The sequence below is a fragment of the Schistocerca gregaria genome, chromosome X (assembly GCF_023897955.1).
Source record: "Schistocerca gregaria isolate iqSchGreg1 chromosome X, iqSchGreg1.2, whole genome shotgun sequence".
Lineage (NCBI taxonomy): Eukaryota > Metazoa > Arthropoda > Insecta > Orthoptera > Acrididae > Schistocerca > Schistocerca gregaria.
In genome coordinates this window covers 497,500,380-497,523,902 of record NC_064931.1, presented here as the reverse complement: position 1 = coordinate 497,523,902, position 23,523 = coordinate 497,500,380, and the positions used below count along the sequence as shown (strand labels likewise).

At 39.7% G+C, this 23,523-nt stretch overlaps 1 protein-coding gene and 1 long non-coding RNA gene across 2 annotated transcripts in view; one reads left to right on the top strand and one right to left on the bottom strand.

Annotated features, from left to right (window-relative positions):
- Positions 1-1,961: 1,961 nt before the first annotated feature.
- LOC126299104 (dimethyladenosine transferase 2, mitochondrial) overlaps positions 1,962-23,523 on the bottom strand; it is a 39,831-nt gene continuing 18,269 nt past the window's right edge. Inside the window, exons 4-7 of the mRNA XM_049990777.1 lie at positions 19,277-19,416; positions 14,807-14,962; positions 2,655-2,812; positions 1,962-2,493 (exon numbers count right to left, since the gene is read on the bottom strand). Coding sequence (XP_049846734.1) covers positions 2,220-2,493; positions 2,655-2,812; positions 14,807-14,962; positions 19,277-19,416 — 728 coding nt within the window. The 3' untranslated portion in view covers positions 1,962-2,219. The remainder of the gene's footprint in view (positions 2,494-2,654; positions 2,813-14,806; positions 14,963-19,276; positions 19,417-23,523) is intronic.
- LOC126299107 (uncharacterized) lies at positions 2,812-7,659 on the top strand. Its single transcript, XR_007552724.1, has 2 exons — positions 2,812-5,850; positions 6,007-7,659. It is a non-coding gene; the product is annotated as an uncharacterized LOC126299107 (long non-coding RNA).

Sequence of the window (23,523 nt, the reverse complement as noted above, 5' to 3'; positions counted from 1 at the left end):
GAGGAACGCACATGTAGTATCATTACAACGCCTAGCAAAGAGCAGATTGAGCCAAATAATTCTATCCTATTTCCTTAACCTGCCACCTATACAAGCTATCGGAAAGGATGAAGCTGTCAAGAATATCAATCAAAATTGATACAAAACTTATCCCTGAACAAGCTGGTTTTAGACCAGGGAAATCATGTAGTCAAATACTAAATCTGATTTAACACACAGGAGATAGTTTTGAAAAGTAATTAATAACTGCTGCTGTCTTAGCTGACCCCTCTGTTGCATTTGACACAGTAAACCAGTAATGATTCTTCATGGAGGTCTATGAAATAACATAGGACACCTGAATGACTTACATGCTACGAGAGATGCTGCAGACTAGAGGATTTTATGTAACTCTCCAATGGAACAAAAGTAGGTGGAGAAACCAAGGGAGTGTTGTTTCCTCTATTCTGTGCAACTTATACACAAATGACCAGCCACACCAGCCAGAAATTCAAGGGTTCATATATGCAGACAACAACGCTATCACTCCTCAATGACGAACATTTGAAGAGGTTGAAAGAAAACTGGTATAGGCTTTGAAAGCCTTGGGGAAAAACTATTAGGAAAATCATCTGTAACCTAATCAAGTAAAAACTCGAATAAGTGCATTTCACCTGTGTAATAGAGAAGCCAGGAGACAGCTGGAAATAGAACCAACCCAAAATACTTGGGAGACAGCCTAAATCATACTATGTCATTTTAAAAACTCTGCACTGACTTGAATGGAAAAATATTACATGTAAACTAACTTGGGATTCTCTGCAAAATACGAACCTGCATCCCAAAGAGGAAATCACATTTGGGCAACAACTGCAGTATAGTACATGGAGGGCATAGAATAAATGGGCACAAGTCACAAAAAAAGCAAACCTGGTTAAATGGGACTACTCTGAAGATGAATAGTGTGAATGCGGAGAAACAAGACATTAGCACATTTCCTCATGTACCCAAGGATGGAATTTGCTTGCACAGTAAAAGATGTACCTTTATGCAATGACAAGGCTATTAAACCTGCTATGTTTTGGAAGATGACAGTTTAGATGTTCTTGTCCAGACATGGAAAGCAAAGTAAGTAGTCTATAAATTCAAGTGTAAGCAGAATATTTTACGTTGATATGGCCACCATAAGAAACTCAATGATGACACACAGTTTTACATTCTCTGCTGAAAACACAGTCTCGTGCTGCAGAATGTATTTACTTCCAACTCAGTCAGATCACTAATCATTTCAAAAATGCACTGAAACTGCAGAGCAGTCAAAACTTCTAATAAAAAAATCTAGTTTCTCCTAGCCTTTCAGGCTTAAATTTACACTAAGCTCATCTTTTAACCTTCTCAGCAAACCTAATAATTCAACGATTTTAGAGTTTTCATTGGAATTAATATTATATTACACAAAATTTTAACAGCTTCCTTAGCAGTCATCCTTAAACAAGTGCAGATATAAGTTTCTAATTGCCTGGACAGTTTGGTTGGCATACAGACAGAGAGCAACTAAGACCAAACCTAGAGAAGATAGCTATGGAAGCAGCTGAAACAGCACATATATCAATTAACTTTACTGCAAACTTGAAAATTTATGTCACTGCTCTTAATTACATTTCTTCTACCTACCATTACCTTCACTCGGTGCTTTTCTTTCATTTACCTCGTGTATGTTAGTGTGAGCAAATGTTAGACAACTTTAACTACTAATGAAATGACCTTGCTGCTCTCTGTACCTCAGCCCCCCCCCCCCCCCAAACCCCTCTATACCTCCAAATACATTTTTATTTAGTTCTCTTCGGAATTAAAATATATTCATATCACTAGTGGATTGCTACCTATGATTGTTAGCTACTGCATTCTATTACTTGGATTTTGTTCTGCTTTTAACACTCATATTATTCTCAGACTTCACATTTTTGTCACTTTCTACAACTTTCTGTGTAAATACTATTGTTCTGTATCCTGTTTTCTTTTTCAGCTTCTGACAAAGGCTTAATGTTTTCATTTAAAAATAATACTGTTAGGTTTTTGGTAATATGGTTACATAATTTTAATTTTTCAATTTTTTGTGCTGTACAACAGCAAATTTACATTTCTTCCACTTCTTTTATTAAAAAGATACATTTGATCTCTAGGGTTCTGTGTACAATGATGAAATACAATGAACACTGTAAGTATAACATAACTTCACACTATGTTTCTTCACACTGTAACACAGTATCAGCATCAGGTTCAGCATCTCCATCAGCAGGGTAGTGTGATGAGCTGTCAACTTCATCTGACATCAGTTCTGTCTTCATGAAATTTGTTTCCATGGACGACAAGAAATTACTCTGATAAAACTCAGGCCAACTAATAAATTCCTTAAATAATGATAACAGTTCATGTGGGTTTAAATCACCAAACTGGTCGAATATACTTCTACCCTTGATTATTAGGCGAGGCCCACAACCAGGAATCCATTGCCTACAGAAAAAGCATTTTTGATAGATGAGGGAAATATAAATAAAAAAATACAATAATAAAGTATTCATTTTCTACATTATAGACACATTTATTTGTTGAATGAAAAAATCTAGTGACCTAAAATTATTGATTGCCAAAATTTTTTAACAATTGCAACTTACTCGAGTTGTGGCACAATCCTGTTGCGGCGACTCATCATGTGTGTTCGTAAGAAGTACCAAAGGGGCTGCAGATGCTCCACTGGCACTACCTTTTCAAAGAAATCTTTGCGTGCCACTATTTTTACAAGGTACATGTATTCTTCCTCTGCTGCTTTGAACTGAAAGTTACATTTCATTTATATTCTTCTTGTGGCATTTTAAAATGTTTGCATAATTATTTGGCAACGTGAGTGAAAATTGAGTTGGTAAAAAAAATCTAAGCTATACTTTTGTAGGAACACTAAAATAACATTTCAGTTGTTATTTAGAACTGTATTCTATACGCCATCATGTGGCAACGCATCCGTGGCGAACCATTCTGTTCTGTTGCCTGCACCACGAGTAGTCAAGCTCAACTGCATTGGGAACAAAGCGCGTGAGCCGCAAGGCATTGTTGAGGCCCGCTGATTGTTCGGATACCTGGTCAAGCATGAGAATCTACAAGGCTCATTGCAACAGAGAAACAAACAGCACTGGGAATGACTGGCCGCAAATGAGCAGATTTGCGTTTTGAATCATTTGACAATTGTGAAGATCTGACATGCTAGGAGGAGGATGTTCTTGATCCTCTGCAAAGTGAAATAGCTCTTAATACTTGTAAAATAATGGATGTAATACAATAATGAGAAATACAATACTGAACATAGTACAAGTAATTTTTTACTGGCTTATACAGTTCATCCTTTCCTTTTACCACTTCTTTCTAAGGAATTCGCCTTCCTAAGATCTTTTCTGAAACTTGATCTCAAATTTTGTAGCTAACTTTTTATTGCACTTTGGACCACAGTTGAAATACTGTCTATAAATGTTTCATATAGCTCTTCCTCTGTCCTATTTTTTATATTCTTGCTTTTGTAATGTTCCTGGGTCATTTACCACAATTACAACCTTTTGCAGTACAATTTTATAAGTTTTTTGACATGGTCACTCCCGCACCATACTGGAAGCAACTAGAACTTGCTGTCATGTGGAAATCACAGGAAAACTCAGACTTCCTGGTTGCGGCCTGGCCTGCTGCTGTGGAAATCCACATGTGTGCACCCAGCTGATGAGGCCAGATCAGCAGTTCTGATAATTGCAGCTGACAGCCTCAACATCGAGGCTCCACTGACACAGAGGCAGGGACTGCAGCTGTTCCAGAATCCACTGGAAATACCTGTTCTCTGTTGCTGAAATCTGCCTGTATGTGACCAAGCACTGCAGCCGTACGGAGACAGTTCAGTACAAGACACTGAATTGGTCAGAGAGTAAGGGACTCACAACTGTTTTGTTTTTCTTGATAGTGCTTATCATACATTATTATTATTGTGTCAAAAATACACACTGAACAGCAAGCTCCTCCCAACACCCAATGACTAGAGAATGTGTGGAGAAGAAAAAAGAAGTTTCCTTGAAATTGGAGAAGGGAACTACACTCGTCTGAAGAAATGAGGAGATAATATGACAGGAAAATTATTTACACAGGTTGTAGATAATTAAAGTAAAGCTGTAGTGGCTGCTGTAAGTTATTAACTGTCCGCATTGGGAGTACCAGTACCCTTGTTACGGCACTTTAATACCTGAAAAGCTTCTCCTAACAATCAGGTCAATAATAATAGCAACATTTCTGCATCAGCAAAATCCACTGTCCTGGACAAGTGCATAAGAATGTGTCCCGCAAGTCTGTGGCCATTCAACATAGTTGTAGGGGAAGGCTTTCAAGATCTTGCACAGATACTGATAGAACTACGAGCACAGCACTGTAATGCAAGTGGAAGAGATGTGCTTCCTCACATATCAACAATTTCTCACATTGTTAAACAGAAGATGAATACCATGTGGCTATGGTCCTCCTCGTATTGCAGTATATAGAGTACGGGTGTATGTGCATGTACAGCTGATATGTCGACAGACACATACACGAAAATGCATTATTTGACACTAACTATGCATTCAGTCTTGTGATAGTTGCAGTGGAAAATTAGGGTACTGTTTGTAGTAGAGTTCCCACCTGTTGTGGAGAAAAGTGCTATAAATATACGGGAGGAAATTGAAACTAACATGAGGAAGTTAGGAATATTTGCAAGCCATCTGTTAAGGGTTACATTCATTACCAAGTGTTGGGGGGGGGGGGGGGGGGGGGAATATGGAAAAGGCAACTGAGAACTACTGTCACCTTCTGTGTAATATTTACTCCCCTAGCACTGTTCTACACCACACTCGTAAGGATAAATGGTTGCAGGAATAGAGTCCTAATGTTTACTTGTCATTGGAAGCAACAAAAAAAATGTTACAACTTATTTAAAAAGTAGTGGCCATATGAAAAACTCACAGTTGCAGTTTTACCATCAAGCAGAATGTACGTACTCACTGAAATACTTTGTATGTCATACTAAAATCTATGTTTCTGGGGCACGAACAAAATGCTGAAGTTTTATGTGAATTTGGAAAAATACACACTCAAAAGCTGGCATTACCAGGTGGCTGACAAATTCATTAAGTTTCTTGAAGTATTTCAAGAAGTACTGAGGCTATGAAAGTTAACAGTGGTCCGACCCTGTAGTTATCGAGCGAGGTGGCGCAGTGGCTAGCACACTGGACACGCATTCGGGACGGTTCAATCCCGCATCTGGCCATCCTGATTTAGGTTTTCTGTGATTTCCCTAAATTGCTCCAGGCAAATGTTGGGATGGTTCCTTTGAAAGGGCACGGCCGACTTCCTTCCCTAATCCGATGAGACTGATGACCTCGCTGTTTGGTCTCTTCCCCCAAACAACCCAACCTCCAACCCTGTAATTGGTTGTGCCATATGTGTACTACTTACAGAAGCACTGGGCTAAGAATGAAGCAGACAGTGAGATGAGAACACACAAATATGAAAAATGGATATGTAACTACATAAAATTTAAATTTTTAGTCATATATTTTAAATACCCGCAACATGATAAGAGATTATATTTGAAGAAGACAGTGTGCCTCAATATTGTCAATTATTTTCAGGAAATAGCACTGCTGAAAGCATGGACTCTGAATTTCTTACGTGAAAAATGGAAATAAAGCCTGTGCATTTGCTTACATTATTTCTAGTACCACAGGCACATCACATGAAGCAACTTTCAGTAACAAAGAAAGAGGAAGTTCATGCCACACCTATGTTCCAAGTGTGGTGCACTTCAAGGTAAATGCAATGTTATGTAGGTTTGCTAAGCAAATTTAAGTTTGATCATATAATAGTGAAAAGGTGTACATTTCTGTGAACACTGCACCAAATTTATTAGCAGCGATGTGATATAACATATTTATCCTCCATGCAGGAATGATGTATTAATTTCAGAATTTAATACAGAGGAGGAAGCCTCACCATCAATGCCTTCAAAACTTGCAATGAGATGAGGAGGAAGAGGAAACTGTCGATGAAGTTCCCGTGTATCTGGTAATGAGAAAACTAGATCAGGGACAGTCTCTTCAGGAGAAGTGGAAATCAAGAGCAACAACTTATCCTGGACCGTTGCAAGAGGCACAAGAAGTTCTATGTAAACCTGTGTCTAGTGCTTCCAGTGAGAGGATATTTAGTAGAGCTGTGGTTGTTATTCACAATAAATGTAATAGAATAGCTATGGAAAATGTGAATGACCTACGTATGGTGCACTAAAGTAGCAATGTAAGTTTCACATTCATTTCCATAACACACTATTTTCACTATCATAAACCTCTAAGGTTAATGCCTTGTTTTGGGAATAAATTTCCAGGAGGCTGTTATACCATTATGAGAAGATGAATATTTCTTTATTTACTTGAAGAAGAAAGTTTTCAATAAAGTTTGTATATATTTCTTGTCTGTAGTTCGTGCTCTTACACAATTTCAGCATTAAATTTTAACAAATATATTTGTACCCAAGAGATAATTTAGGGGCTGCTTCGTACAACTGCGGTGTCATACATATATTTTTGCAGATACCTAAGAGCAGCAGTTTCTAAACTTTTTAGACATGTGACACTGTTTCGCAAAAATCTGATATGTGCAAACCCCCCCCCTCTTTTTTAATTACTTACTTAACAGGCAAATAACTGAATTCCAAGCAAATGGTTTAACAGCCATAATGCTTTTATAAAGTTTACATTTCAATTAGGGGTTTTTAATACAATGAGTAAGTTTAGTAAGCAATACTAAGTATTTTACATATTTCTGTTAACCTACAAGTTTTCATTATGGAATTAACTGGCTCAATCCTTTCTTGGAATTTAATGAGAAGGATCTGCCTGCTTTGCAAGGTACATAACTTTGAAGTCAGGAACTACAAAATTACTTTCAGTGAGAAGTTTGTTGTTCTATTTATTTTTAATACAACTGTAACATGGAAAAGTCTTTTTTTCACGAATTTGTGGATGAAAAAGGTAACAAAGCATTTACCACTTTATAACTTAAAGTCACTGGAGATTTTGAGAAGCTGCTCATTTTAATTCACACTTAATGTGGATTCTAAAATTCTTGTTTCTTCCAAGAGATTGTGAATCCAATTGTTACTACTACACAGAACACGGAAATAGTCCCCTCATATGTTCTTTAATTGTAGTCTTGACATTTTGGTCTGATGACAGATGAATTTCTGTTAGGAAATCACGAAGAGTACCGAAGCACTAAATTTCATTGGAATTCAAACAGCTTTCCCAAATTGTAAGGTTTTTTAATGGACAATTCAGTATCGTCTTGCACAGTACAAATGTGTGCATTTGGTCCCTGCTGTAATAAATTTAAACTGTGATTTTTAAGAAAACTGCTGCCAAATAAGCCACAATCTGTACCAGACTGTGCCCTGGGAAAAATGTAACTAGTGAGAAAAAGATACTCTTAATACAATATGAGAACAGTTCTGCCACAAAATAACCACCTAATTTCCTTGTATATCAATAAAAAATTCTAAATACTTGCCATTTCCTCACACAGTACTGTAAAATTCCGATAACTGGTAGGATGTCCTTTTTTTTTTTTTAAAAAAAAACCTACTTTCAATGCATCATAAGGTACAGAGTTTTTTCACGTGCATATAACAATTTGTTGATTTACCAGTTACAAGCAATGGAGGAGATTTAGGGAATCTTCTTGTTCCTGATGCTACAGCCATCAGTTAATTTAATATAAGACCTGAGGTAAAATACTGTATCTGTAAATACTGTGTGAAGTAAAAAACTGCTTGCAAACGGGCCACAGAGATTTCATTTTGTGTCCATAATAGTGCAGTGCCTGATGGGCGCTCAACTTGACAATCAGCTGAGTCACATCGACTCCTGGGCAGACTTGGGCTCTGGCGGGGCACTACAGAGCCCAGCATGTCTCAGTGTGGCTCCACCGGTTGACGGAACAGTGCAAGTCGAGGCTCACCTGGCAGCCGTGGCTACGGTCCCAGGCAGGCCGCACAGGCTTGATGCATGGCTCATGTATCTGTGTGGCAGAGGATATATAGTGTACTGGAACAACTGAAGATTATATTTCTAGATGTAAACTGAAAGGTGAGCTCTCACAATTTTTGTGAGTGAGTCACTACATACTACACAGCGCCTCTCCTATAGTGTCTTCCACTGGAGTTCATTGCCAATTTTACAAACTTGTGGTGAAGTGTGTAACAGCAATATTGAGGCTATTATGCCGTGGTCACATGAATTTCATATTGAAACCCAATGTTTCATCCGCATCTGTGGAGGACATCTTCAAGGAGTGCTGTAGTTTCTTTGAAGGTCTGATGCACATCCTGGCTTGCTACTAACTGAAGTGCTCCCACACAGAGGTGTGACGTGTTTTGAATTTGTGACCACAATTGTCCATTGTCAGTTGCTGTCATCCCTCGGCGGAAGACTGGTGCGCATCTGCTTCAGCACTGGAATCAAGATGTCATTCAGATTTACACTCTCCTCCTTCTGAGCCTTCTAAGTAAAATATTGGTTTTTTTAACAATTTCTATTGGTACTCCTTGTATAGTATTTCATGGTATCGGCTTGTGGCTGCCAGTACCTGACCTTTATCAAAACAAATCTGCTGGTTTCCTGGCTGCAGAGCATGTTTTGCAACCTAATGTGTGTGTTTCTCCCCTTCAATAGTTACCCTTGTGTCGTTCTATTCATTTTCTGACTATTCTTCCGGTGTTACCCATGTACATGTCCAAACAACTACACGGATCCTTGTACATTCCTGCTTTTCCCAGTGGTTTATGAGTGTCCTTGGCCAACTTTAGGCATACCTGTATCTTTTGCATGTCTGTAGATTACAGCGATATTCCATTTGATCAAGATTTTTCCTGTGTTCAGTAACATCTTTAATGAATGGCAAGTAAACCTTGCATTCCACAGAAGTCTGTAGACCGCAATGATCTTTTCATGGTTATCTTAACATTCTTTATATCTCAAGGTATGAATATCTATTCTTGAGCAACACACTGGTGAGGTATTTCAATTCCACATCGAGCAGCTCCAGTTCACAGACCTTCCTTGCTCTATCCACTAATGTTTTTTATAACACCTTGCTTTTGTCATGGGTGGTGATTTGAATCCTGGTCTAGGTAATGGTCTGTGTGCATCACTTTCCAGTGGCCAAAGCTACCATCCCCTTTCTTAAAGACTAGCACACCAAGAAAATGTAATCTTCCATTTACCTTCTCCTCCACACTAAACTGACTCTTTGTATTGATCTTATTGAGATGTGCATGTAAACAACCTAGTTCCTCTCTGCCATGCCTCCACAACACAAAAATATCACCTTTGTGATGGAACCATGGATTCAGTTGTTTGTTGGCAGTTTATATTTGGTGCCATTATGTAAATGATATGTTTTTATTATGTAGAAATTGCCTCATAGCAATGTATAGGTGCCTGTGAAATCCAAGATTTTCCTGTCATTCATTAAAGACATTACTGAGCACATAGGAAAGATCCTGATAATCCTGATAAAACGGAATGTTGCTATAATCTACAAACCCACCTGAAAGATACAGGAACATCTAAAGTTGGCCATGGATGTTTACAAACTGCTGGAAAAAGAAGAAATTTACAAAATTCTGTGTAACTGTGGGGATGTGTACAGGGGCACTATCAAAAGAATGATTGAAAATTGACTTTGAACAACACAAGGGCAACAGCAGAAGGGGAGAAACAGATCAGTTGTTGTGGCACATGCTTTACAGCCAGGAGACCACTGGACACATTTTTTATAAAAGTGGGAGGGGATGCCATGACAACTGCTAAACACTACAATATTTTTAATCGGACAGAAGGGGGTTTAAAACTGAATGACACCTGGATTCCAGAGCTGAAGAAGATGTGTACGAGTTTTCCACAATGGGGTGATGGCAACAGCAGATGACAGCAACTGACAATGGTCAGTTGTGGTCAAGTATTCAAAACATGTGATGTCACACCTCTGGGCGAGAGCATTTGCTTGAAATTTCACTTCAGTTAGTAGTGAGACAGGTGTGCTTCAGGCCTTCAAAGAAGCTACAATCCTCTTTAAGATGTCTTCAGCAGATGGGTTTCAGTACAATATTCATCTGACAAAATATATTAAAATAAGTGTGATATTATCAGCTGCATATAACAGCTGCTATAACAGCTCCTTGTTTAGATCTTCTCTCTGTCTTACATTAATCCAACTTGATAAGGGTCCCAGAAAATAGCAATACTCAAGGATGCCTGAAACTAAAGTTTTATTTGTGACCTCTTTCATTGGTGAATTACAAGGGGTAGTCAATAAGTAAGGCAACACTTTTTTTTCTCAGCCAATTTTGGTTGAAAAAAATGTGGAATTTGTTTTAGGGCATCCTGGAATATTCCCACTTCAACTCCTACAGTTTCATGAAGTTCTGATACATGAAAGCGCTACATGAAGCCTTCAAAATGGTGTCTGTAACAAAGGTACTTTCGAAGCAGAGAGCTATCGCTGAGTTTCCTTTACCAGAAAATCACAGTATTGCAGATATTCATAGGTGCTTGTTGCAGAATGTCTACGGAGATTTGGCAGTGAAAAAAAGCAAGGTGACTCGTTGGGTGAGGCATCTGTCATCATCACAACAAGGTCGCGCAAACCTATCCGATCTCCCGCATACTGGCCTGCCACACACTATGAAGGATGAAAAGATTAGTGTTTGACCTCCCTTCAACAACAATGTCTTTAGACATGTCATTCAAGCCTGAATTGGGTCAGAATGGTGGAGAAATCTGGTGACATCTTATTCAAACGAGCAATCTGGCATTTGCCTGCATTTAGGGAATCTATGGGAAACCTTTACCTGGATGACCGGATTTTGATTTGAACAGTGGTCCTCCTGAAATGTAGTACACTGTCTTACCACTGCAGCACATCACTTAAACTGTGTAAGGAAATAGTAAAATCTATCACTTGCAGGGAAGGCATGGTAGGATAATATAAGAAGATACTGCACAACATGACAGCAACTCACACGGTTTTTGATATTGTTGACAACATACAAGCTCTGAGTAAGGATTTGTCTGAAAGCTTCAATCTTGTTTATGTGGCTATCAAATACTCAACACGTCATCTACTTGGTACATTGTTATCTTTAAGTTACTTATAAAAGGTAAACACAGACGAGTTCCAGAGGGATACAAATAGTAAACAGGTTCTTGCCCTTTTAACAGTTTGCATGATAAAAAACTATGAACGTGATTTTATTTCTGATGGGAGGGAGTGATGAAAATCCAAGTCTGTCTGTATTATACAGTTTCAACAAAGCTCACATATCTTTCAATGTACTGCAAAAATCTAAAACACAGCTGGTGACTATACTGATTAAAAATAATTATTCACTCCTACTATCACGATACAACCATGACAAACTGAGGTCTATTTGAATCATTACATTGTTTCAGTAATTATACACTGGTTTTCGTGTTCATAGATAAAACTTAATGACAGCAGTTACGTAATTCACATCTAAGTTTATAAAATTATCAATGACATCTTATACAGAACTAACAGCATTGCTATTACCATGAAAGGATATTCACACTGAAGTGCTGCTTTAGTCACAGGAACACATACTAGTATTAAAATATGTATCATCGTTACAATCTGTTCGAAATAAGTATCTTAATATATTTTTATATTTCCCTATTGGGAAGCCAAACAAATATGGGAATGTAGAAATTAGCACATTGCACTCAACAGAACTTGTGAAAGTAACTTTGGGTGTACCTCCCAGGGAATGCTATATGATTGTTACTTTTCAAAATACATAACAATGACCTGGTAAGTACACTCCTGGAAATGGAAAAAAGAACACATTGACACCGGTGTGTCAGACCCACCATACTTGCTCTGGACACTGCGAGAGGGCTGTACAAGCAATGATCACACACACGGCACAGCGGACACACCAGGAACCGCGGTGTTGGCCGTCGAATGGCGCTAGCTGCGCAGCATTTGTGCACCGCCGCCGTCAGTGTCGGCCAGTTTGCCGTGGCATACGGAGCTCCATCGCAGTCTTCAACACTGGTAGCATGCCGCGACAGCGTGGACGTGAACCGTATGTGCAGTTGAAGGACTTTGAGCGAGGCCGTATAGTGGGCATGCGAGAGGTCGGGTGAACGTACCGCCGAATTGCTCAACACGTGGGGCGTGAGGTCTCCACAGTACATCGATGTTGTCGCAAGTGGTCAGCGGAAGGTGCACGTGCCCGTCGACCTGGGACCGGACCGCAGCGACACACGGATGCACGCCAAGACCGTAGGATCCTACGCAGCGCTGTAGGGGACCGCACAGCCACTTCCCAGCAAATTAGGGACACTGTTGCTCCTAGGGTATCGGCGAGGACCATTCGCAACCGTCTCCATGAAGCTGGGCTACGGTCCCGCACACCGTTAGGCCGTCTTCCGCTCACGCCCCAACATCGTGCAGCCCACCTCCAGTGGTGTCGTGACAGGCGTGAATGGAGGGACGAATGGAGACGTGTCGTCTTCAGCGATGAGAGTCGCTTCTGCCTTGGTGCCAATGACGGTCGTATGCGTGTTTGGCGCCGTGCAGGTGAGCGCCACAATCAGGACTGCATACGACCGAGGCACACAGGGCCAACACCCGGCATCATGGTGTGGGGAGCGATCTCCTACACTGGCCGTACACCTCTGGTCATCGTCGAGGGGACACTGAATAGTGCACGGTACATCCAAACCGACATCGAACCCATCGTTCTACCATTCCTAGACCGGCAAGGGAACTTGCTGTTCCAACAGGACAATGCACGTCCGCATGTATCCCGTGCCACCCAACGTGCTCTAGAAGGTGTAAGTCAACTACCCTGGCCAGCAAGATCTCCGGATCTGTTCCCCATTGAGCATGTTTGGGACTGGATGAAGCGTCGTCTCACGCGGTCTGCACGTCCAGCCCGAACGCTGGTCCAACTGAGGCGCCAGGTGGAAATGGCATGGCAAGCCGTTCCACAGGACTACATCCAGCATCTCTACGATCGTCTCCATGGGAGAATAGCAGCCTGCATTGCTGCGAAAGGTGGATATACACTGTACTAGTGCCGACATTGTGCATGCTCTGTTGCCTGTGTCTATGTGCCTGTGGTTCTGTCAGTGTGATCATGTGATGTATCTGACCCCAGGAATGTGTCAATAAAGTTTCCCCTTCTTGGGACAATGAATTCACGGTGTTCTTATTTCAATTTCCAGGAGTGTACTACTGGAATCTCCATGAGGTTCTTTGTGGATGGTGTTACTGTATGTAAGAAAATCAAAATGCCATAAAATTGTAGGTAATCCAAAAACACCTATATAATTATAAACACCTATTAGAACACCTATGAATTACAGTTAAATTCCAGTGTAAACAAATGGAAAGTATTGCACATAAATAGAAAGAAAGATCCGAACAACCATAGAAAGCTAGCTGTAGGAAAGGAAGAAGACAAACAGATTACTGGAAGTAGTCTAAAAAGCTGTAATTCATCCGTGAAGGAGATAGCTTACATTATCCCTGTATGTCTAATGCTTTATGACTGCTTCTCAATCTGGAACACTTACTAGACAGGATTAACAGAAGAAACAGAGAAGAATATCAAGTACTGTCACTGGTTTGTTTGCTAATCAGGAGAGCAAGATGGAGATCCTCTCCAACTCTGATAGCAGACACTACTTAGGAGGTATTGAACATCACAGATAAATGTATTATTAAAATTCTGAGATTTATACTTCCCCAGAACAATCAAGCAACATATTACTTCTACCACAAGTATCTTGTGAAGTGGCCATGGTTGAAGGGGGAGAGGAGGGGGGAGGGGAGGGGAGGGGAGGGGAGGAAATTATAGTGTTATACCAATTATCCTTTGTGGCATACTGTAAAATGTCTTGAGGAGTATAGGAGACAATGTAATTGTAAACAGAAAATTAATAAATGTGGTAAACAATGTAATGGTAACTGTTTAGTTGCTATTCTAAAACACTTATACAAAAGATTGTCAGAACATTACTCATGATACACTGACTCTGCAAGTGTGTTGTGGTAAACTGACACACTGCACTAGTATTATAATTTATGGTGCTGATAAGTAATGCTGTAGTGGACTTCTTCAGTTCAAAGATGGAACAAACTGTATGGGATTCTCAAGATAAGTATTTAGACCTAGTATTACATTAACTGCTGACATCATCTCTTAATTTTAATGAAAATGATGTTGGATACAAACACGTTTCCCCATCAAATTATAGGGGAATCAGGTGAGCGGGTTATTATTCAAACTTATATGGGATGCGCACCCAATACAGTGTGAACATTATTTGCTCCACCACTAAGTCCATTATTCAACCAGAATAATCACTAGATCTGTTGGGATGTAACCTGAACGAAAACTTTCAGTCCTTCATGTAACAATCTACTGACATTAACAGGAGGGTCAACAAACCCAATATATATCACAAGAAATGACTCTGCCAGTGTACAAATTGCACCAGTCTGTACTGGGGCCAATGGCATCACATCCATTGTACCATACACGCATATGAACATCAGTCTGAAACAATGATTATCACGATTCTGCAAATGAAGTCCCAAGCCACTCGTGGTACAAAATAATATGCAATCTGAAAGGAAAGGTTCCAATCCTATTCAGTATTAGTATCACTGAACTCACCTCATCTAACTTCTTCTTCCCCATATTCCTAGTTATCCAAGGGAAAAAGGCTTTTCGTGGCACCTTTGATAAAAGCACTGCTTCAAAGATGAGTTGAAAGATAACGGTTGTAGAACGATAATATCGATAACTTGCTTTGCTGTTACATGTGAGGTGCTACAACAATAAACAGATAAAATTTACTTTGACAAATAAAATCTAGCAACATATAAGATGAGCATACACTGATCAGCCAGAAAATTATGACTACCTACCTGATAGCCATTACGTCCACATTTTGCATGGATAACAGAGACAACGCATCATTGCGTGGAAGCAATGAGGCCTTGGTAGATCACTGGATGGTGCTTGCACCATATCTGCACAAACAAGTCACCCAATTCCCATAAATTCTGGGGAGGGGAGCAATGAACTCTGAACATCCCAGATGTGTTTCATCGAGTTCAGATCTGGCAAGATGTGGGGCCAGCACATCACTTGGAACATCACTGTGTTCCTTGAACCACTCCATCACACTACTGGCCCGTGACATGGCACATTATTTTGCTGAAAAATGCCACTTGAGAAACATGATCGTGGGAGTGTGCATGGTATGCAACCGGTGTATGATATTCCTTGGCCATCATGGTGCCTTGCACAAGCTCCATTGGACCAATGGATTCCCACACAATTGTTCCCCAGAGGACAATTGAGCCACTGTCAGCTTGTCTCCATCCCATAGCACAGGTGCAAAGGAGCTGTTCCACTGGAAGACAACAGAGTTGCACCCTCCCATCAACATGATGAAGGCAGTATTGGAATTCACCAGACCGTGCAATGCTCTGTCACTGCGATAACATCCAGTGCCGATTGTCATGTGCCCATTTCAGTCACAGTTGTCAATGTCATGGTGTTAACACTAACACATGCGTGGGTCATCGGCTGCGGATGCCCATCGTTACAAGCTTTCGGTGCACTGTGTGTTCACACACAAGTGTACTCTGCCCAGCATTAACGCCCGATGTTAGCTGTGCCACAGTTCGCCGCCTGCCCTGTTTCACCAGTCCACCCAGCCTATGATGTCTGACATCTGTAATGAGGGGTGGTTGCCCTACCCCATGACGGCTGCATGTGGTTTCACCTTGGTTTTGACATGTGCTGAAGAATCTAACCACAGCCCTCCTTGAACATCCGACAAGTCGTGCACTTTCTGACATGATCGTGCTCAGACTCTGGGCCATCACAATCTGTTCTTGGTGAAACTCAGATAGATCACACAGCTTCCCCATTCTACAGACACACACCACACTCACTGTTACTGCATGCACAATGTGTGTGTCTGACTAGTAGTCATTCCTTGCCAGGTGATGCTACTATTGTCTGGGTGGGTTTATATCGATAGTAGGTCCGTGGTCATAAAGTTATGGCTGATCAGTGTATGTAGAACTATTTAATAGACTAATAATCAAGATTACTGCTTCACCATTTTGTGCAAATTTTGGAGTTTGGAAATGAATAAGAAATAGTAAAAACTGAAACATCACAAATACATTTTCATTTAACCCATGCTTTGTAATCCATCCTCATTTCTTAAAGTATCATTATGATTGATGGTAATGGAGTACATAATTTACAACTTCACATTCTAGTGGTAGCCATTTTACTGCAAAAGACAAACTTTTACCGATGCTGATGCAGTTAAAAATGAAATTGCCTTTATCCTTCCCCTGAAAGGAAACAATTAACCTGACAATACAGGAACTGAATAATCTGCCTTGCAATCACAAGTGGTACTATTTAGCTGGTTATAGGCTATATAAGATATGCTATTAAGCTATGTGCTTAGTGCCATGCTCCCCCCACCCCACTCTAATTACTGGTATTTCCTTTTTTCTCCCAAAGGGAAAGGAGCCACAGTTGCAGAAACTAAGAGTACTTTCATAATTTATTTTGATGTAGTCAAATATTATCCGAACTGTCTGACTCTTAGTGAATTTAAGATATTTTTGAACAGGAATTTGCCTTTTAATATAATGAAATATTAATTTGAATGTGATAAGAATTTCAAGCTAGTGTTTCAGTGACAGTAGTTACCTACTGGAGAAAAATGATGACTTTTCAAATCAGAGACATGGTGGATAAAGCAAACAAGTTTCTCAACCAAGATCATTCCCTTCTGAATAAATGAATGTATTTGATCTGAACATCAACCGATGAAGTATGCATTGGACCTGCAGTTAAGGAAAGCATATCTTAAGTGACTGGAATATCTGCAATGTGATTATGGAAGACCATCAACTGACTACCAGGAAATATTTTACAAAGTAGGTAACTGTTTAGCAGCATGTAGCATATCCTAGACAACATATTAAAGGTGATGTAGACCTTTGCATGACACACATTGCTAATGCAAACCTTTGATAAGGAATAGCCAAAATCAGACGGTTTGAAGTATTGTTTCTTTGTGACTTATATGTCACCGAATAGATTTCTGCTGTCAATTCAGAACTATGGAGAAACATGGGACTACCATTATACTCTTGAGCAGAGAAAAAACTTAAAAGGATCTGATGAAATTAAACTGAAGAAAAGAAAGTCAATTCTTAAGCATGGTTTGATTGTGTTCAACCACAATTATGCAAAGCTATTTCTGAGATGCACAAGATAGTCAACCAATGAGGATACTCTTTCATCTGGTCGACACACAAATTCATATTTTGATTAATTCCATAACAAAATTCTACACACTGCAATATTAATTAATGTTTCTTGAACCTACACTAACGTATAATCTTGGGACACCTAAATTTTCATCAGATGAGGGAAGGAAGGAAGAAAGATTAACCAGTCCCATCAATCAGTGAGGTCGTAACAAATGGAGTACGAGCTGGGGTTATGAAAGGATGGGGAAAGAAATCAGCCGTGACCTTTTCAAAGGAACCATCCCAGTATTCACCTGGAACAATGTAGGGAAATCACAGAAAACCTACACCTGGATGGCCGAATGGAGAATTGAACCGCCATCCTTCAGAATTTAAGTCCAGTGTACTAACACATCCGCTATAGGTGAGTGGTTGCCTTTCCCTTATTTTGCGTGTAGCTCTGTCCAGGAAATTCCATTATTGTTATGTAATCCTTTCAAATGACTGTGATGCATGTTGTTTTCACCCACATTTGTAAATTAGTTGCACTCACTAACAGATTTTATTTATTTAGAAACATTTATTTATCCACAATGATATAAGATTTGTCATCATAAAACAATGAAAATAAATAACTCAAAATGTATATGTACATAATATATGTTTTTATGAGGATAGGATAGGTGGTCGGCTGTGGTCTTGATGAAGGAACCATCCCAGAATATGCCACAAATGATGTAGAAAAACCACAGAAAATCTAAATGCGAATGAGTGGGCAGACCAAACATCCCACCCTGAATATGAAGTCATTGTCTCAACTGCATTGCCTCATTATGTTTGTCACTATTATACAATGTTCTCTGATTTATGTGCAATTTGCTCCATATAATTTATAATATAAAAAAAACCGTTTTATATTTCATTACTGCACTCACTAAGGACACCCGGTGGTGACTCCTTGGCCACAAATGCACTGATATGCTTCTTGCAGTGACTCCAGTACATTCAAGAAACAGTACAATCAGTTATTCTGAAATTAATTTGCTGATTACAATTTCCTTCACAGTACCTGTATTAGGTACAGATCTACCACTAAATGGTAACACATGAAAATTTGTACCAAACCAGGACTCAAACCTGGATTTCTCACTTATCTGGCAATACAAATATTCATATGTCACTGTTGGGTAGTAGTTCTATACCAAACACAGCCATCAAGGAATTTGCAGTCAGCAAATTAATTTTGGAATTATTTCACACAGCTGTAGATTGTCAACAGTGTCTGTTCTTTGAGATATGCATGTAATTAGTAGAAACAGTGTTTAGGTTAATTAAAAAGAGTGCACAGGCTGTAAAAAGATCACTTAAGTAACAGTACAAACAAAGCTACTGACTCAGGGAAGATCACTGTTGTAAGAAAATGTTAAATGGAAAACAATGAAATGAAAACTATAAAATAAAGCCACATAATCACTTTACAGGGTGTCTAAGGAGGAATGGTCAATATTCAGGGTGACAGGAACAGTCATTTGAAGCAAAGATATCTAGTAAACGTGTTACAAATGCATATCTTAAGAGCTATGAGCACTTGTTCAGTGAAAGAGATGTATTTCACAGTAGTGAAGCTGAAGCATAGCTCATAGCTCTTAAGGTACGCATTTTAGAGCCCATGTTTACCAGACTTTTTTGCTTCAAATGATTGTTCCTGTCATACCCCTGAATACTGACCATTCCTCGTGGGACACCCTGTTTGGCTGCAGTAACTCCATAGGATCCTACTATCTGCTACAAAATTACACACTGGCAAATTTATGTTACAAGCATTCTGAAACAAATATAACATGCCTACATGGTAGAGGGTTGGACTAATGACGACATAAAGCTCCGGCCGACCTTGCAGCATGAGACCACTCTGCAGTATGTGACTCAGCATTAGGTACTTCAAGAAACCAAATGATGGCAGCACACCGACCACTCTGAATGCTATGTCTGAAATGAAAATGATATTTTAAGATCAGGTGATAGGATTATATGATACAAAAATATGTTTCAATGAACCTTAAACATATAAAAAGAAAACCAAAAGCATCACAACATATATACAAAATAGGTTGATATGAAGTACAAATTAACTGAAAATGCATTATAAAACTCAGTAAATCTGTAAGTATGTTTTTATTTTTATACTTAACACTATCTTTCTGTCTGCTCAGTGACCCGAGAGTTTTTAAGATGTACTACATCTAAAAAATAAATCAATTTCTGGACTAGGAATATTTGTTCATATGGTGAAATGATAGGAAATGATGCACTAAATGAAAAATACCACTATTATAAAACTGTAATTCAAATTAGGAGGACTACAATTCATAGTCACATTTAGAGCATACTACAGAGATTCAAATTTCCAGAAAAAAAATCAAGAAATCACTGGAGTAGTTTCTTTTGTGGAATCTAACTTAGTTACTGTCCAAACTACTAGTATTTGAATTAGTAATATAATCACCCTAGGATCATTTCGCAATGATATGTTTTCTCAGACAAATAAAAGGATTAACATACACAATGTGTACAAACATATGAATATAAACAGAGGCAAGGCCAGTGTGTATCATTCACATTAAAGGTGATATCCACTAAGTATTGTACACAGACAAATAATAATTGAAGAAAGGAATAAACTAACATAATTAGTGCAGAGAACAGCCAGACATAAAATAGGCAACATCAGCTTCAATACAGAATGAAGTAGAGTGCAAGGGTATCAATGAAATACAGTTACAACAATATGACAAATGAGTAAACAAAGGTAATGTGATAGAGAGGGTGTAACTAAATTCCCTTTATAGACATTGAGGACTTGTAATGGAGACCAAGACAGTTAAGTTCAGTGTAGGAACACATACCCAGAAACATACCATTTTCCCCACTACACACAAAACACCACAACATATGTTCAAATCTCCCACTTTTTTGGCACCACTGGCTAGGGTATTTCATATGTCATTCACTGATGACCTGATGTCCCATGCCCACTAAACATTTGTTTACATGCCATTCAGTTGAGTTTGTGATCTGCCCAGAGAGGTTCATACCTGCTGTTGTGCTTGTGGTCTTTGTTCGTACTGCACTGCTTTAAAGTAGTAATCATCCACTACACAACAGAATGCAAACTGTGTGTACATTTCATTTTTAGTGTGTAGCTGTTGACCACTGTGAACTACACATTTGTGGAATACACCGATATACTTCTACTGTGTGCTCAAGCACAGTGCGATGGGAAGGCTGCCCATCAGTTATACGCATAGTGTTTTCCACAACGCCAGACACTTCTGCTCTCGCTCTTTGCTATGGTGCACCAGCAGCCCTCGGAGACAGGTATTCACCACATATGGTGCTCCATGGGGGTGCTGCACACCCATGTTTGAAGAGGTTGTACTCCATGCAGTGGAAGTGGATGCAACGATGAGTACCAGAAACACAGGAGGCAGATTGATTGTGGATCACCAAACTGTCTGGTGTGTTCTGCATGAGCAGCAGATACACCTGTACAAGCCCTAGAAGGTACAGACAATGCAGCCACAGGATTTTAGTTCACAAGCCCACTTCTGCAGGTGGTTCTTGCACAATTATGTGGAAAGCCCGACTTCCCATGGTGGATACTTTTCATGGATAAAGCAAAGTTCAACAGGAAAAGAGTTCTCAGTTCCCACAACAGCCACATGTGTTTGATGAAAAACCCCACACTATGTGGCCCCATGGGTTTCAGGAATGATACGGTCTGAACATTTGGGCAGAGTTTTTGGATGGATGTGTGACTGGGCCATACCTTCTTCTACCACATCTCAAGGGGAGGGGAGGGGGGGGGGGGGGCTTTGTACCTGTGATTCTTGGATGGCATGCTGCATAGGCTCCTGGAAGACGTGCCTCTGCATGTGTGTCAAAATGTGGTTCCAGCACAAGCCCAACTACTTGGCCCGCATCTTGTTCTGACATGAACCCACTATACTACTAACTGTGGGGTCACATGAAATCCTTGATTTAGGAGACCCTTGTGGCATCCAAGATAGGCCTACTGCTGTGGGTTAAGGTTGCAGTGGTTGCTGGAAGACCAGGTATTGGTGGTTGTGTGCACCAGAATATGGTACAGATATCTGTGTTGATATCAGTGGTCGTCACATCGAGTGCTACTCGTAAGTGGACCAAGACAACAAGCAGCAGAAGTAAGAGAGCAACACTGGTATCATAAATCTACTAACAATGAAATTATTAAAAAATAAAAGCTTATTGGAATATTGCTGAAATATTTAGAGAGTAATGTTTGTAAGCTTTCTCATATGAAACACCTATAATGTGGAATTGGTCACTAGATGTTGGTTGGTTGGTTGGTTGGTTGATTGATTGATTTGGGGGAGTAACCAACCCACTGGATGTCATGGGAGGTGGACCCATCAGTATAAAAGGAGGCAGGAAGTATTGTGTTGTCAGTAGAGAAACAGGAACAGTAGAATGGGTTGGTCAGGAGAGCTCAGTAACTTTGAATGTGGCCTAGTCATTGGATGTCACCTCAATAACAAATACATGAAGGGCATTTCAACTATTCTAAAGCTGCCCAAAACAACCACAGCTAAAAGTGGCTCAGGTAGACCTCATTTACTTACGGCCAGGGACCGACAAGAATTGCAGAGGGTAGTTGTAAAAAATCACATGAAAGCAGCAGAATGAATTACCCATGAATTCCAATGTGCTACCAGCAGTCGACAGCACAATGTTTGTGCATAGAGTGATAAAAAGAATGAGGTGCATTGGTCAAGCAGCTCCTCATAAGCCATATTTTGTGCAGACAATGCTAGGTGACACTTGAGGTGATGTAGAGAGAGAGAGACCAATGGACAGTGGATAACGAAATCAGCAATCTGCTGGAAGGGTTTGGTGAGTACCTGGACACTGTTACCTGCCATCATGTGTAGTGCAAACAGTGAAGTACAAAGTAGGTGATGTATTTTTGTGCTTAGTGTGTACTCTACTTACTGTGTGTAAGAAAACGCTTAGTGGGGAAGGGTATGAACACATTTTACAGCATTGTATACTGCGTAGGGCAGAGGAACAGTTCCAAGACAATGACTGATTGTGTCAGCACGACAATGCATCCTGCCATAAAGCAGCAACTGTGAGGCAATGGTTTGTAGATGATAACATTCCTGAAATGGACTGGCCTGCCCAGAGTCCCAGCTTGAACCCAATGGAATACTTTTGGGGTGTTTTTTTTTTTTTTTTTTTAACATATTCGTGCCATAAGCTGTACAATTTTATTTTTGTTCTCTATCAGCTTCAGTTATAAAACCATCTTCACAGGAGAAAAACAGTATACATCAATGGATGTCCTATCTGACAAAAATGTATTTTCGATACACAGATGTACACAGTTTTTCTCCTGTGAAGACTGTTTTTATAACTGAAACCAGTTGAGAATAAATATAAAATTGTACAGCTAATGCTACAAATGTGTTTTTTTTCAAAATACTTAACAGCTGTAGCAGGTCACCTCAAGAAAGTTTTACCTTTGAGATGAGTTAGAACATAGTGTTGCACCCCGACATGTGCCGCGACATACGTACTTAAAAGCTCACACTCAGATCAGAGGCAAAGCGGGATGTTGAGGTCATCTGTTTCTTGCTACATGAGTGGCTGTGGATGGGAATGAAATAATGATTGGGTCAAGTTGAGATTTTTCTGATCTCTATGGTTGGAAACAGTACGGAAAGGCTTGCATGTTTTTTCAATGCATTAGCAATGAACATGCAGAAGAGCACAGACACTGGTTTACAAGAACACAGATTATGCTTACTAGAACAAATGGCTACCCTGGCCTTTAACTTTGTTAAGATGCAGTAATGTATGATACTACAGACCATGATCCATGGAAGTGGCAGATTCTACTGTTCTAATCAAACCCTTATGTTCGAGTACTTGTCACAATGGCCAAACGTATGACGGAAACCAGTAACCCTACTTTAGAGGTTCGTACAGATAAGCTTGTGCAAGTCGTCCTGAGCTCACGAAGTTAACAGAGTTTCATGCTCACTTACATAGTGT